At 47.4% G+C, this 16,578-nt stretch overlaps 1 protein-coding gene across 1 annotated transcript in view; it reads left to right on the top strand.

Moving 5' to 3' along the window:
* Positions 1-16,578, top strand: part of LOC140496215 (uncharacterized) — an 87,370-nt gene that overhangs the window by 19,626 nt on the left and 51,166 nt on the right. Inside the window, exons 4-5 of the mRNA XM_072595714.1 lie at positions 7,988-8,132; positions 16,087-16,206. Coding sequence (XP_072451815.1) covers positions 7,988-8,132; positions 16,087-16,206 — 265 coding nt within the window. The remainder of the gene's footprint in view (positions 1-7,987; positions 8,133-16,086; positions 16,207-16,578) is intronic.

Here is a 16,578-nt window from a genome sequence, read left to right on the forward strand (position 1 = left end):
TAAACAGCAGACCTGAGGATTGGGAACCCAGTTTATAATTTAACGAAGGAGGACAAAGGGATTGATAAAGAGAGGGAACACAGAATATGAGAGTAAGCTAGTGGGAAAGGTACAAACTGAATGTAGAAGCTTGTGGAGATATTGCTGAGAAAAAGATGATTGAAGACAAAAGTATATCAGTTACAATCAGAAAGAGGGAAGTTATAATGGGGCACAAAGAGATGGCAGGCCATTTAAATACAGAGTTTGGTCTGATTTTCATAAATAACATTTGAAATATGTTGAGGGAATCAGGATCTAGTGAGAGGGAGGAACTGAAGGAAAACAATTGGAGAAACTGATGGGATTGAAGATAAATAACTGCCCAGGGCCTGACAATCTCCATCCGAGAGTAATTAAGGAAGTGGCCTGAGAAATAGTGGATGCATTGGTGGGCATCTTTCAGAATTCTCTCGACTCTGGAACAGTTCCAATGGATTGGAGGGTTATTAATTTAACCCAGTATATTACAAAGAGAGCAAACAGGGATTTATAGAGGAGGGAGCCTATCAGCAGGATTTAGCAAAATGCAAGAGTCCATTTGGAAAGATTTAATAACAGTTCATTAGAAAGATGACTGGACTGAGTCATTGTAGACTAAGGAAAGGGAAGCCATGCTTGGCAAATCCAGTGGAAGGTTTTGAGAATCGAACTAGAAAAGTTATTAATGGGGTATCCAGTGGATGAGGTCTACTTGGATTTCCAGAAGGCTTTTGGTAAGCTCTCTCAGAAGAGGTTAATGTAAAATTAAAGTGTGTGGGTTTGGTGGTCGTGCACTGTCATCAATAGAGAGCTGGTTGGCAGACAGGAAACAAAGAGCAGGAATCAATCGGTCTTTTTCTTAGTGACAGGCGGTAAGTAGTGGGGTACCACATGGAGTGGTGCTTGGGTCCCAGTTATTCACAATATATATTCATGATGTAGATGAGGGAACAAACAGCCATGATCATACTGAATGGTAGATCAAGCTCAAAGGGCCGAATGGCCTACTCTGCTCCTATTCTTCATGTTTCTATGAAACCTTGCCATTTTCAATTCAAATTACACTGAACAAGAAAACAAAATGACTGCCACCAAATGGTTTTCACTTTGGGGATGAAGTTTAATTCTTTGATTGTGTTGCCCTCCCAGGTGCAATTGTGTTCATCGTGAATGCACTGATTCAGTTAGGGCACCCATCTGGAATCCAATTACAATTCAGCTCAATCTTCTTGCAAGAACGAGCATGAAATATTACTGAAAAACCACCCAACACCAAGTTATAGCCAAACAGATTTATTTGGAAGTCTGAGCTTTCAGAGCACTGCTCCTTCATCAGATATAACCTGGTGTTGTGTGATTTTTAACTTTGTCCACCCCAGTCCAACACTAACACCCCCCACTTCATGATCATAGCAGGAATAGGCCCTTCGGCCCACAATGTTTTGCCAAACATGAAGCCAAATTAAACTAATCCCTTTCTGCCTGTCCTTGTGCTATTTCCCTCCATTCCTTGCCTATTCATGTGCTTATCTAAAAGTCTCTGAAAGGCCCCATGGATCTGCCTCCACCCCCACCCCTGGCAGCATGTTCCAGACTCCTCCCACTCTCTGTGAAAAATACATGACTCTCACATCTCCTTTCAACTTTCCCCTTCTCACCTTATAACCATGCCCATGAGTATTAGACATTTCAACTCTGAGGAAAAAGATTCTGAATGATCCTGTATCTATGCATTTCACCATTTTATAGACTTCCATCGAGTCCCCCCTCAGCCTCTGCTGCTCCAGAGAAAACAACCTGAGTTTGTCTACTCTCTCCCTCTCGCTCAGACCCTCTAACCCAGGCAGCATCCTGATAAACCTCTTCTACACCCTGTCCAAAGCCTCCATTATTGCCATCCTGCAATGTGCTGACCAGAATTGAATGCAGCATTCTGAATGTGGCTGAATCAAAGTCTTGTAAAGCTGCAACTTGACATCCTGAATCTTGTATTCACTCCGTGAGCAATAAAGACAAGCATGGTCATTTGCTTTCTTTACCACCCGAGCTACTTGCGTGGTCACTTTGAGGGAGCTATGGACTTCAACCCCAAGATCCTTCTCTGCATCAATGCTGTTTAGGGTCTTGCTGTTAACCATATACTTTTCCTTAACATCTGATCACCTCACACTTACCCAGATTCAACTCCATTGACCATTGGTCCGCTCATATCTGTGACCAATCGATCTCCCACTGTATCCTGTGACAACCCTCTCCCACACCTGCACTGATCTTTGCGACATAACAAAAACCATTTGAATAACTGCTGGGTAACTGGCTGCCTTCTGCCCCAAGGCCCAATGATTGCCCTGCAGAAGAACTGAAGCAGTTAATTGCAGGAAAGTTGTGTCTCCAAACAGACAGCCAAATGTAAATGTAACAGGAACAGGGAAGCTACTTTTGATAAGAATTCAGTCTGCACAGTAGTCAGTATTGTGGATGGAAGAATCTAAAGGATCATCAATGATGGAAACTTGAAGGACTGGAAAAGCTTTAAGATTTCATCTTCAGGATTCTTCAGTAGCAGAAGAGCAATATTGCACAGACATGGAATCCTGAACCTTCAGAGAGAGACATTGTTGGTTGGAGTCGGTGTTAAATTCCATCATTAATCGGGTCATAGTGAAGTTGGGTTGTGAGGCTGCACTTGCTTACTTGAGGGGATTTATTTTGGTCACTACATGCAGTAAAGTTTCAGGAATTATTTCAGTATTTGATTGTGATATTTCTGAATCAGTTGCTGAATTAAAGGGAGCTTGTGGTGATTTACCCACAACATCATGGTGTTAACTTCAAGCCCAGCCTGCTTTGTACTCTGGCTCTCCTGGACAAAGGTCAGCCCTTGTTCTGACTGCAGGAACTGAGAGATTATACCATTCAGAGTTCAAACAAAACTATCTCTCAATGCTGCATCTTCGCATGAATTAGTGACACTAAATAAATCTTTGAGAGAGACAAGGTGGCTGTTTGCTGGGACATCTGGCCGGACCAATCACACACAACAATGACATTCTCAGGATTGCAATAAACATCAAAGGCTGCTGGCACTGACTGGAACCGGCTGAAGCTTCATCAATACCTTGCTTCATGAGGATCTCTTTAGCAATGGGGCCCACTGCAGAAAAGGAATTACTGACCTGGAGCAGCTTCTGTTTCAAATGGAGAGCTTGGTAACTCTGTACCTGTGGGTCTTGTTGGGTCTACACCTCCCATCGAACTTCTCACATTGGTCCTTCAACAACACTGGACTGTGGGGCAGACATTAATATGTTGGAACTTGAAAAGAAGCCCTAATTCCCCCCATTTCAGCTCCATTTTGAAATAACTCCACCAAGGCTGGTATCCCATCATCAAGTCACCAACACAAACATAATCCATGACACTGACCGAGCAAGCTCAGAGCTGGCTCCTCGAGGGAGTGGAACCCCTGACACTCTGTTTGTATCTGTCAGCCAGGGCCCCCTGATTGGACCAGATTAACAGCCCCATTCAGGGAACTCATATTCCAGGATATCCACCTGACTGACCTTGTTCCAATCACTACATCCTTTCTCTCTAAGACCTGGGACAGAGGCCTGTTCTTTTTCCTGTCCCTTCTCCTGGGATATTTTTCCTTCAGATACAGTTCCTCTGACAATGCCTCGGATATTGGCAGCATGTACATTCTGTGGGCCACCTACTGTACCCGGAGTGTCTCAGCCAGGATTCATATTCTACATCTTCATCAGACGATAAGTGCATCAAGGCTGTAACATCTGTCATGGCCATCTCATCCTCAGAGGTTTCTTCAATGTTCGGTGAAGGGGGTGAACCCCATGGATTCTGACAGCCTTGCTGGACGTTCTGAGGGGCTGGGTACAGTTTGCTCCTGCCCCAGTTACATGGTTGCAGCTGTCATGTGATCCACATGCTTGTTCAGGACCACCTCACCTACATGAACTTTATGGGACCTGACCTTACATTGACCAAGCCTCTTACCCACGCAGGGTCATTCCTGTGGTTTTGACAACTCAACCTCATCCCCTTTGGTAAACTGTCTCTCTCGCTGAGTGGACTCTTGTGTCCAGCATTGATGTTCCTGATGTTGTTTTACCTTCCTCCCTGCCCAGGTCCAAGAAGATCAGGTTTAACCTGGTGCAGCGTCTTGTCCCCATTAGCAACTCTGCTGGAGCTGTCCCTGGAGCTGGGTGAGGGGTGGTCTGATATCAAACAGGAACTGGGACAGTTTGGTATCACGTGAAGCTGTATGGCTGTTTCTTTGAGCCTACCTTCAAAGGTTGCCCTGCACTTTCCACCAGACCATTGGACAGTGGATGGTATGGGGCTGTCCCTTCCTGCCTAATGCCACTCAGCTTTGGGAATAATGGGCCATTGTCTGTGACCAACATTCCCTTGAGTCCATGCATTGTGGAGGATACTTGCACCTTTCCAATCGTTTTCCCCGTGTTGAACAAATGGATTCTGTGCATATCCAACCACTTTTAAATGAGCATCCACAATGACTGAAAACACGGAGTGTGTGAAAGGGCTGGCGTTGTAGACGTGTGACTGAGTTCAGGGTTTACCCAGTCATTCCCACAAATGTTGGGGAGCTGCTGGTGGTAATTTGTGTCCTTGTTGGCACTCTGGGCACTGCCCCACCAATGCAGCTATGTCATCATCCAATCCTGGCCAGCAGATGTAACTTCTCACTAACATCTTCATTTTGGAATCCCCTGGATGACCCCGGTGGAGTTCAGCCAGTATCTGTCAATGATCTTTACTCGGGACAATCATTCCTGCTCTCCATAACAATATGCCACCCTTTATGGTGATCTGGTCTCACTGAGTCCAGAAAGGTTTCAATTCTGGTGATGGGTTCTTTCCTCTATCACCACCAGCTGTTTTTGTTTTGCCAGGACGGGATGTTTTTGTGGCGACAATCTGATATTTTCAGTGGTGACCAGAAGGGTGTCCAGAAAGTTTAAAACCAGAACAGACTCTTCTTGTGGTGGAACCACTGGCCAGTGGGAGGTGCCTCAATGTATCTGCATTTCCCACTTGGCCTCCTGGACAGGGTTCTAACTTGTCACTGTCTGCCTCAGAATAAGAGCCCACCACTGTATTCATCCTGAAGGTCTGGGCGGCCTGGCCCAGTCCTCTTTAAGTAGCCCTAGCAGGGGATTGTGGTCTGTTCCTATTACAAATGTACACACGGAAAGGTACAGGTGGAACTTTCTCACATCAAAGGTGACCACAAAACCTTCCTTCTCTGTCTGGGCGTATCTTCGTTCAGCATTAGCCAAAATCCAGGAAGCATGCACTATCGGGCGTTCCTCTCCATTGGCCCTCCAGTGAGCCAACACTACCCTGACACCCCACAGGGAGGTATCACACATCAGCACCATATCTCGCTTGGGATTGCAGTGAGCAAATACCTGAGACAATGACAGCTGCTTCTCTACTTCCCCAAAGGCTACATCTGAGCTCCAAGGCCATTCCCAAGGCTGACCCTTTTTCAATAGAAGATGGAAGGATGCCAGAATGGAGGCGAGGTTGTGGATGAACGTTCTGTAATAATCCACCAACCCAAGCAAAGGTTTATGCTCCGGTACAGATGAAGGAGCCTCGGGATCTTTTTTCAATGAATCTCAACCAGTTCTGTCCTATCAATCTTGAGTCTGGGCTTTTTACTACAATCAGTGGGAACTGAACCAGCTCCTTCTCAGAAAAGACTGGAACTGAAGTTGTACCCTTAATCTGGAAAGACTCCCCAGTACAGGCTCTCAGCCTGGCCGAGGTCTTACCCAGACTGAGGGGTTAGAGTCCAGAGGGAATTTTGGTAAAGACTGGTTCCACAATCACTGATACAGCCGCGCTGGTATGGACCTCCATTGGAACTGGGTGACCATTTAACCCGACCTTTATTTTGATTGGTTCTGATTTGGAGATGATGGAGCATTTTAACTGTCCCTAACCAGCTGTCGGTGAACTTTCCAGTGTGTGCACTCTCCTGGAAAACGGCCTGTGAGTTCTTATTCAATTCAGGCCAAGTGGGACCCTTTGCCATCTCGGGTCCACATACTGGCTGTGACTACAATGGTCTACCAGGCCGGATCAAGGAGAAAACGTCAACTGGTTGTCCGAGGCCTGGCTTTGTTTTGGGGTTTTGCTGTGGGCTGTCCAAGGGTCCCTCTGTTCAGGATATGTCCTGAGTGAGGCTGTGCAATGGCCTTCCCTCATGTGGTGTTCCCAAGCTCAATCTGCCTGGTGAGACTGTCCACTTCCACCAACATACCCTGTAACTCAAGCTCCACTTGCTGCATTTTCTAACCACAAAGCCAGTTGTAGTGCCTGTTTGAAGTCCTGTTGGGCTTCAGCGAGTCAGTGCTTTTGCATGGTCACCTCATAAAGCCCACACACCAAACGCTGTCTCAGCATCTCACTGAGGGTTAAACCAAAATCATATTCCTCTGTCAGTTGTCTTAACCAAATCTCTGATACGGATTTCCCTGAAAGGTTCTCGAACTGTCGAGTAATACCGATGGTGTCTCAGAATGAGAGCAGGCTTGGGTCTGTAACAAACTTTCATTAAATCCATCAACTCTTGAAATGTTTTAGTGTCTGGTGCTGCAAGAAAACTCAGGCTCCTAATAACCAAAAAGATTGTGAGGCCACACGCTGTCAGTAGAATTACTCATTGCTTGTTTTCTGCTCTAATGTCATTTGCCGGAAAAAATACTGCATTTTTCCACATTCTGGGCCCAGTCTTCGACGGCAGGATTGAATGAGTCAAGCTTCCCAAATAGCAGCACAATGTCAGAAATGTTGACTCCAACTCAAAGACACCTGAAGCAAGTGGATCTCTTCAGGAACGTGCTTTTTTCTCATCATTACAGAAATAACTCACTGAAAGCTGGTATCCCATCACCAAGTCACCCTTTATTCACACCAACGTAGTCAATAACACTGACCCAGCTAGCTCAGAGCTGGCTCCTGGAGGGAGCAGAACCCCTGTATCTGTCAGCCAGGGCTCCCTGATTGGACCAGGTTAACAGCCCCGATCAGGGACCTCATATTCTCTGAGATCCACCTGACTGACCTTGTGTCAGTCACGACAGTGTTCAGTAACTGCACCTCACGCTGAGTAAGCAATTGAGCCACTGCCTTCAGGAAGTCTGACAATACTCTTGTCTCCCAGTTTAATCTTACCTCATGGTTCTTCAGATTCATCTGAGAAGAAACTGAGAAGAGACTGATGCCCCCATTGAAGCTGCTATGTTTGATGTGGTGGTGATGTGGTTTCTTTGGGGATTAACAGAAACTCAGATCAGACACCTTAGTAATTATTACAGTATGTTTATGATCACACTGAGCACGGCAGGAAGGTATCAGAGCAGCATCACTCTCTACATCTTCATCAAACTCACTGCATGGAAAGGTTTGGCCTCATCCTAAACATTTTCTCACACGGATCCCTGCCATTGTCCCTCTGAAATCTGTAAATGACCCGGGACAGAAAATGGTGGTGAATTTGGACAGAAACGCACAGAGGAAATAGAAACATTTTGTGGAAGGATTTGATTCAAACTGTGATCCATTTCATTTTAAATTAAAGCAAGATTTTTTATTGAAGGTCAACTTACAGCATGGTTGTGTCAAACTAATTTACATATTTCCATTTAAAACAAATGTAAATGATTGGTCCCTCAGCACACATAGTGATGACATCATGATAAAGGCTGATGGGTTCTGATGAAGAGTCACTGGACTCGGAACATTCATTCTGCTTTCTCCCCACAGATACCAGACCTGCTGAGTTTCACCAGCAATTACTGTTTTGTTTCATGACATAGACTGAAGTGTCATGAATAAGTTAATATTGACCCTAATGTGTGAATCCCTGTTTCTTATCCAGTCCAATGCTCACTGTCTTTGCATTTTCCAGGCTGGAGTCTGATCTACGTAAGGTCCTGATGGATATGGATTTTCCAATGGACAGTGAAACCTTTGTACTTCCAAATGTTAAGGCTGCTGTGATCAAACTGGATATGAATGTTTCTGAGTTTAAGGTTACTGCCAATTTCTCATGGGTAAGTGTTTTCACAATGCAGTAATTAATAAGGGTGCAGTAATGAAATGTGACATTGTCTGACTTGATAATATTTGAGTACTAAATACTCCCCGGAGTAAGGATCACACAAATATTTAACTGCAACAGTTCAATAGAATCAGATTATTTCTAACTGGATAATCTGAACAATGACCAAGGGGGAAAGTCCCAGCTTTGTAGTGTTGCTTGTGATGAGACTACATGGGCCCTGTGCCCCCCTGGAGATGGGTGCTGTGGTGCCAGCTGTTTCCAGTATACCCCACATGGTACAGCCTCTTGAGAAGGTGCCCCCTGACCCCTGTGTGTTACTGGAACCAGGTGATGAGCTGCTATCCTGGTTTTACACAGCAGCCTCCCTGCCTGATGTAATACTGAATTCCCCAACTTGGACCACCCAGGGCCAAGCACCAAACATGTGCATCACAGAATCTTTATTCAGGAACATAGCCAGTGACGTGGACAAATGGGAACTGACCATCGTTGTGCAGTGCCCGAGTGCCTGTCCTGGTGTTCCTGTGCAGCTTTACCCCGTTGGTTACTGCATGGTTAGTGGAAGGCAGCTGACCTCCAATGGGGGAGACTGCAGGTGGCTTTTGCAGGATTTCCTGGGGAAACCCTGGGCCTGGCTTCAGACTGAACCATCTCCCAACAGACAGCAGCTGTCTGGACTGACAGGGTAAGGGACAACAGCAAGGGGACTGGTGGAGTGGCCACAGTGAGAGCACAAATGCTGTCGCCCTGAGAGAGGGCAGCAGGTTGATGCTCCATGGTGCCTCTGCCAGTCCCCCAGGCAGCATCCCCAGATCCCTAGTGGGCGGCACGGTGGTACAGTGGTTAGCATTGCTGCCTCACAGCGCCTGAGATGCGGGCGACTCTCTGTGTGGAGTTTGCACATTCTCCCCATGTCTTCGTGGGTTTCCTCCGGGTGCTCCGGTTTCCTCCCACACTCCAAAGATGTGCAGGTCAGGTGAATTGGCCAAGCTAAATTGCCTGTAGTGTTAGGTAAGGGGTAAGATGTAGGGGTATGGGTGGGTTGCGCTTCGGCGGGTGCGGTGTGGACTTGTTGGGCCGAAGGGCCTGTTTCCACACTGTAAGTAATCTAATCTAATCCCTAGTGATCTGTTGGAGGATGAGCAGCTGGTCTGCTCCAAGACCCTGCAAACCCCTTTGCCCACTGGGATCCACAGTCATGTTCACAGCAGGTCTGAGCCTACATGGGACCAAGCACAACCTCAGTCTGAACTCACACTGCAGCATTGAGGGGTTTCTTGGCTTCTGTCTGTGCTTCAGCAGAGGCTGAGACAGTGAGTACAGATACTGGATCACTGCCCTGTCAGCTGCTGCACTCAAGGAGCTGGTTCCCACTGGCCCAGGGGGAAATGATGGGATCCAAGCTCTGTACAGTGCCCTCTGTCACATTGGGACTGAGCTTCACCATGCCCTTTGATAGGCTGTCTGACATGGCCTGCTAATGTACCAAGCATCTCAGTGTGTATTCCCATCAACCTCCTTCTGTAGGCCTCCCATTAATGTCCCCATCTGTGTTCCCTGCAGCAGAACCTGCCCTCCATGGAGTTGGCACACGAGGTACCCATTTCCCCTGGCAGCTCACCTGTGAGATCAAGTTACAATGCCCCCTCACCAGTGACCTGGGTTTGAACTTCCACCTCCTCACGGCTGTGAGCAGGTCCCCAGCCGGCAGTTCCTGGGAATCTAAAAGCAGCCAATCAGAACGGGAGGGTTGGGATGTTGGAGGGAGAGGCAGAGGAAAGCACCAGATCCATGGTCCCACAGTCTGCAGCTTTCATTTGATTCCCCATCTCAGGGTGAGAGTGAGGAGGGGATTGAGAGCAGCAGAGGCAGTGACTCACCGTCATCCTTAATGTCCCTCATGAAGCCATGGGCTCTGTTCCAGCTGTCCCCATGATTCTCAGCATATTCCCAGAGGTCCCTCTGTGAATGAAATGGTCCTGTCCCCACTGATTCTGTCGGCCCTGTAGCTATTATGGAGAACCTTCTGCTGTAAGATGTGATTGAGTCTGTTGTAGTGTGTTGGGGTGATGACCCACAGCTGAATAGCTGGATGGAAGTGGAATCAGCAAGAGTTGGTGTTGGGGTGTGTCTGTGTCTGTGTGTGTGTGTCTGTGTGTGTGTATGTGCGTGTCTGTGTCTGTGTGTCTGTGTGTATGCGTGTGTCTGTGCGTGCGTGCATGTCTATGTGTGTGTGTCTGTGTGTATATGTGTGTGTCTTTGTGTGTCTGTGTGTATGCGTGTGCCTGTGCGTGCGTGTGTGTCTGTATGTGTGTGCGTGTCTGTGTGTGTGTCTGTTTGTGCGTGTATGTGCATGTGTATGTGCGTGAGTGTGCGGTGTCTGTGTGTGCATGTCTGTGTGTGTGTCTGTGTGTGTGTGCGTGTGTGTTTCTGTGTGTGTCTGTGTGTGTGTGTTTGTGTGTGTGTCTGTGTGTGCGCGTGTGTGTGTCTGTGTGTGTGTGTGTCTGTGTGTTTGTGTGTGTGTGTTTCTGTGTGTTTCTGTGTGTTTGTGTGTGTGTCCGTGTGTGTGTGTGTGTGTGTGTCCGTGTGTGTGTGTGCGTGTGTGTCTGTGTGTGTGCGTGTGTCTGTGTGTGTGTGCGTGGAAAAACAATTCGAAAGCTCAGGATGAAACTGAAAAAGATCTATGTGCTAGCAGAGTCAGCAGTTAATTTGTTCATCTGTAGAGCAGTGATCTCTCTGATTCGTGATCCTGAAGGTATTAAGAATCAACCATGCAGAACAGGGCTGAAGTCACATCTTAGTTTGAATGAATTGCGAGGTGCTGCCTTTTGGGAAAACAAATCTTAGCATGACTTATACAATTAATAGTAAGGTCCTAGGGAGTGTTGACAAGCAAAGAGATCTTGGAGTGCAGGTTCATAGCTCCTTGAAAGTAGACTCACCGGTAGACAGGATAGTGAAGAAGGCGTTTGGTATGCTTTCCTTTATTGGCCAGAGTATTGAGTACAGGAGTTGGGAGGTCATGTTACAGCTGTACATGACATTGGTTAGGCCACTGTTGGAATATTGCCAACCATTGATCCTCATGTGAGGTAAACCTAATGTACGAATCCTCAAATTTCTGTGACCAGATGCATGTCCAGCAGTCTCTTAAATATCCCCAATGACCTCGTTTCCACAACTGCTGCTGGCAACGCATTCCATGCTCTCACAACTCTCTGCATAAAGAACCCACCTCTGACATCCCCTCTATACTTTCTGCCAAACAGCTTAAAACTATGATCCCTCTTGTAAACAATTTCGGCCCTGGGAAAACGTTTCTGGCTGTCATCTATGCCTCTCATTATCTTGTACAACTCAATTAGGTCCCCTCTCTGCCTTCTTTTTTACCAGGGAATAAAGTCCGAGCTCAGTCAACCTCTCTTCGTAAGATAAGCCCTCCATTCCAGGCAGCATCCTGGTAAACCTCCTCTGAACTCTCTCCAAAGCATCCACATCTTTCCTATAATAGGGCGACCAGAACTGGACAGAGTATTCCTAGTGTGGTCTAACCAAAGTTTTATAGAGCTGCAACAAGATCCCATGGCTCTTAAACTCAATCCCTCTGTTAATGAAAGCCAAACACCATATGCTTTGTAAACAGGCCTGTCCACCTGTGTGGCAATTTTAAGGGATCTATGTACCTGCACACCAAGATCCCTCTGTTCCTCCACACTGCCAAGAATCCTGTCTTTAATCCTGTATTCAACTTTCAAGTTCAACCTTCCAAAATGCATTACTTTGCATTTCTCCAGGTTGAACTCCATCTGCCACCTCTCAGCCCATCTCTGCATCCTGTCAATGTCCCGCTGCAGCCTACAACAGCCCTCTATACTGTTAATGACACCTCCAACCTTTGTGTCATCTGCAAACTTGCTAACCCATCCTTTAATCGCCTCATCCAAGTCATTAATAAACATTACAAAGAATAGAGGCCCAAGAACACAGCTCTGTGGAACACCACTCACCACTGACTTCCAGGCAGAATATTTTCCTTCCACTGCCACTCGCTGTCTTCTGTCAACCAGCCAATTCTATATCCAGACTGCTAAATTTCCCTGTATCCCCTGACCTTCTGAACAAGCCTACCATGGGGAACCTTATCAAATGCCTTACTAAAGTCCATATACACAACATCCACCACTCGCCCCTCATCAACTTGTCTGGTAACATCCTCAAAGAACTCAATAAGATTTGTGAGGCATGATCTGCCCCTCACAAAGCCATGCTGACTGCCTTTAATCAAGCCATGCTCTTCCACATGGTCATGAATCCTATCCCTCAGAATCCTTTCTAAAACCTTGCAGACGACAGACGTGAGACTGACTGGTCTGTAATTTGCAGGGATTTCCCTATTTCCTTTCTTGAAGAGAGGAATTACATTTGCCTCTCTCCAGTCCTTAGGTATGACTCTGGTGGAGAGCGATGATGCAAAGATCTTCGCAAGTGGCAAAGCAATCACATTTCTCGCTTCCCAAAGCAGCCGAGGACAATGCTGGTGACTTTTCAATCTTAATGTTTGTCAAAATTTTCAGCACATTAGCTTCCTCAATCTCTATCTGTTCCAGTATGCTTACCTCCTCTTCTATGGTTTCATTCACTACAAGGTCCTTTTACTTCGTAAAGACAGAAGCAACAAACTCATTTAGGGCTTCCCCTACCTCCTCAGACTCTGTACACAAGTTCCCAATGCTATCCCTGATCGGCCCTACTCTTTCTTTGATCATTCTCTTATTCCTCACATATGTGTAAAATGTCTTTGGATTCTCCCTAAACCTTCCTGCCAAGCCTTTCTCGTGCCCCCTCCTGGCTTTCCTCAGACCATTTTTGAGCTCCTTCCTCACCTGCCTGTAATCCTCTAGGGCTGAGCTTGACCCTTGCTTCCTCCACCTTACGGAAGCTGCCTTCTTCCTTTTGATGAGAAGCTCCTCCGCTCTCGTCATCCAAGGTTCCTTTATCTTACCCCTTCTTCCCTTTCTCATAGGAACACTTAGCCTTGTCATTGCTCTGAAACACAGTCTTTCCAAAATCACCTTTTGTCAGGTTTTAGCTCAACCGTGTTACTTCCATTTCAGAGCACCAGCCAACCTCTGACCCCTGGATCATGTGATGTTCTCCTATTGGTTGAACCAGGTGAATAGCCCCAATCAGGGAGTGTATATTCTCTGAGGGCCTTCTGCCTGACCTTGTTCCAATCCCTGCACTTTCCCCAATTGAGAGCAATAAGGGAAATGGGAGTGAGCAGACGAGACTAGACTCTCACAGCTCCCTTTACACACCTCAGTTTTCACAACTCTCCCCCCTGTCCCTCCAATACTGTCACAGTGTCCTCTTCCCACCCACACTCTCACAGCTCTGGGAACACAGTGATTTTTGTCTAAAGTTTGGGAGTCACTGATCCACACACTTTCCCTGTTCCCGATGCTCCAGCTGTCCTCTCCTCCTGTGCACCTTCCGGAAAGGATCCTCAGGGACAAGGGGTGGCCATTGCAGACACAGACACGTGGCCAACCCTCCCATTATAGCAGGGGAAAGGTACACGGCCTGTCACAGTGTGACCCAGCAATGCATGAGCAGGCCCTTGGCCTCTTAAACATGTGATCCCATTGGCTGGTCTGCACTATGTCCCAGAAAGGGCCTCCCATACTGTCCCTGTGCTCTGTGTAACCTCACACTGCAGAGAGGGGAGGTCTTTTATCAGGACCACATCATCAATTGTCACTCTTCATCTGACCAGGAGGATGTAGAGGGGGTAAGGGGGTCTAGGGCCCAGACTCTCCACACACAGTGACCCAGCTGAGGTAATGACCAAACACTGCCTTCCCTGATGTCCTTGGGAGCTGTCCCTTCACTACCTGAGGCCTGAAGTGCCCTGACATGCTGTGGGACTGCCTCACAGCTACAGGAGCTCACTGTGTCCCCATGGCTCCTGGAGGTGCTGGGGTCACTGGCAGAGGGGCTGAGGAGGCTCTGTGTGTACTTGGAGCACACTGAAAGAAGGCCCTGAGCCAGAAGGAGTCTCTTCTCCTCCGTTGCAAGGGACACCTGCCCCATTATGTGATGGGGAGATGGAGGAGCCCCTGGGAGAGACTCTCCAGCTATGTTGTTCCTCTCTCACCTGGTCACCCTGTGTGTGTGTATCCATCAAGTGACCTGCTGGATGTGGCTCTCCATGAGGGGCACTAACCCATCGATACAGGAAGCAAGACACACCCACGGCTGGGACAGGATAGCACCGATGGCCTGAATGGACTCCTCCATTGTCCATCCGTGGGGTTGTCAGCCCCTGGCAGCTCCCTCACCTCTCGCTGCGACTGCAGCAGGTTCCATGTTACTGACTGCAGAGGCCCCTCATCAGCCTGGGACTCAGCCTGTGCCTGGCCTCTACCAGACCTCTGTCTGTCAGTGGCTTCAGTCATCACAGTCTCCATCAGCTGCTCAGGAGAGGCAGTGATGTACTCACCAGCTTGTGACATTGTATCAGATAGTGAGCAGATAGCCACTGCCCGGAGACGGTCTGTGTTGGTGGGGGGGGGGGGGGGGGGGGGAATGATGTGATGCTGCATCCTCTGAAGGATCCTTCTTCTCCGAGTGGAATACAGCTCCCTGGTCTCAGCAGCTGACTGTCCTTCTGGAGCACGGAGTCCTGTCTGAGAAAACACAAACAGTCAGGGGGGTAAGGGCTTCAGATCCCCTCCTCCCAGCCCTGCCCTGCCTGTTGTGAATCTCTGTGTGCCCAGTGGTGACACAGGAGCTCAATGCCCCCTCACTCTCTTTGCTGTTCCACCTCACGGGGGGAATGGACTGGAAATCAAACCCTGCTATTCCCAGAGTCATTACAAAAGTTAATGATTTTTACATCATATTCAAAACTCCCTCATTTACTTGACTTTTTAGACCCAGGTTAACAGAAAACATGGACCAGGTTTTCATCCTAAACTATTTCCTTCAATTTATTCCTGGTACACGGGTGTCACTGGCGAGGTCCGCACTTCTTGCCCGTTGGGAATTCCCTTTGAGAAGGTGGTGGTGAGCTGCCTTCCTGACCCACTGCTGTCCAACTGAGACTTTATCGCGATTGACACAACTGAGTGGCTTGCTCGGCCATTTCAGAGGGCAGTTGGAAATCAGCCAAGTGATCCTGATGAACAAGATCGCTCTGCTCACAGGATGAAAAGTTCTTTTGAGATGGTGCCAGGCCCTGTCTTTCAGTGAGGGGACACTGAGATTGGCACCTCATTACCCACTCCCACTTATCCATTCAGCATGTCCCTCACCCCCCCGGGTCCTATTACCATTGGGCCTTTTCCTTGTGTGGGAACAGCACCCGCTCCGCGTGCCAACACCGAGATGGGCCCCATCATTAAAAACAGAGGGTTCAGGAAGGCTCCAAGTCCATAAACTGCATTTTCTGTCTGATTCCCATTCAAACTTCCTGAAAGATTGATGAACTGTGGAATGCTGGGATAGTCCAACAGGTTTATTTGGAAGCACTAACATTCTGAGGCGCTGCTCCTTCATCAGGTGGTTGTGGAGTCTAAGATTGTAAGATACAAGATTAAGAGCAAAATTTTGTGATCTGTCTTATGATCCTACAGCACAACCACCTGATGAAGGAGCAGCGCTCCGAAAGTTAGTGCTTCCAAATAAACCTGTTGGACTGTAACTAGGTGTTGTGGGATTTTTAACTTTGTCCACCACAGTCCAACACCAACTCCTCCAAATCATATCCCACATTCAGAGTGAAGGTTGGAGTGACAGATCATCAACTCCCTTCAAACCCACTCTCTGCCTCGTTCAACCTGTCACCATGGAATTATTAAACAACAAGGTTACATTGTCAGTGGCTTGTTCAGTAAAAGCCGATGGAAGTTATTTCAAACAATCTTATTGTCATTGTGCAGGTGGGCCCTGATGGTCAGATGGAGGACACTGCTGTTCGGATTTCTTTGTCATTTGCATCATCTACGGCCAGGAACACGAGGGCCGTTGTCACTCAGTTGAAGAACGAACCCTCCATCCAGGTAATGGAAGGAACCCACTCCCTCTGAATCTGGATTGATCTGGATTCCAGACTGTCAGTGTTTCTGTTTGTTATTCCCTTTGTGGATGAATCTGGGGATTATTCTCTCTTTATCTGGAACCTGCTGTGTCTCCAGTATTTCTGACATGGCTCCTCCTCACTTCAGCTAAAGGCAGGCTTTAATTCCTGGGCTTCACGTGAACAAGATCTTACATTTACAATCATCATGACATCATCTGAGTATATCCGATCCACCCCATCTCCTTCTATATACCGCGAGAATAAATCTGTTTATTCACCAAACGTCGAACTACAGGAGATTACGGTGACACAGTAACTCAGTGATTAGCTGCCTCACAGCGCCAGGGACCTG

This window comes from Chiloscyllium punctatum, chromosome 26, assembly GCF_047496795.1.
Source record: "Chiloscyllium punctatum isolate Juve2018m chromosome 26, sChiPun1.3, whole genome shotgun sequence".
In the NCBI taxonomy this organism is placed as follows: Eukaryota; Metazoa; Chordata; class Chondrichthyes; order Orectolobiformes; family Hemiscylliidae; genus Chiloscyllium; species Chiloscyllium punctatum.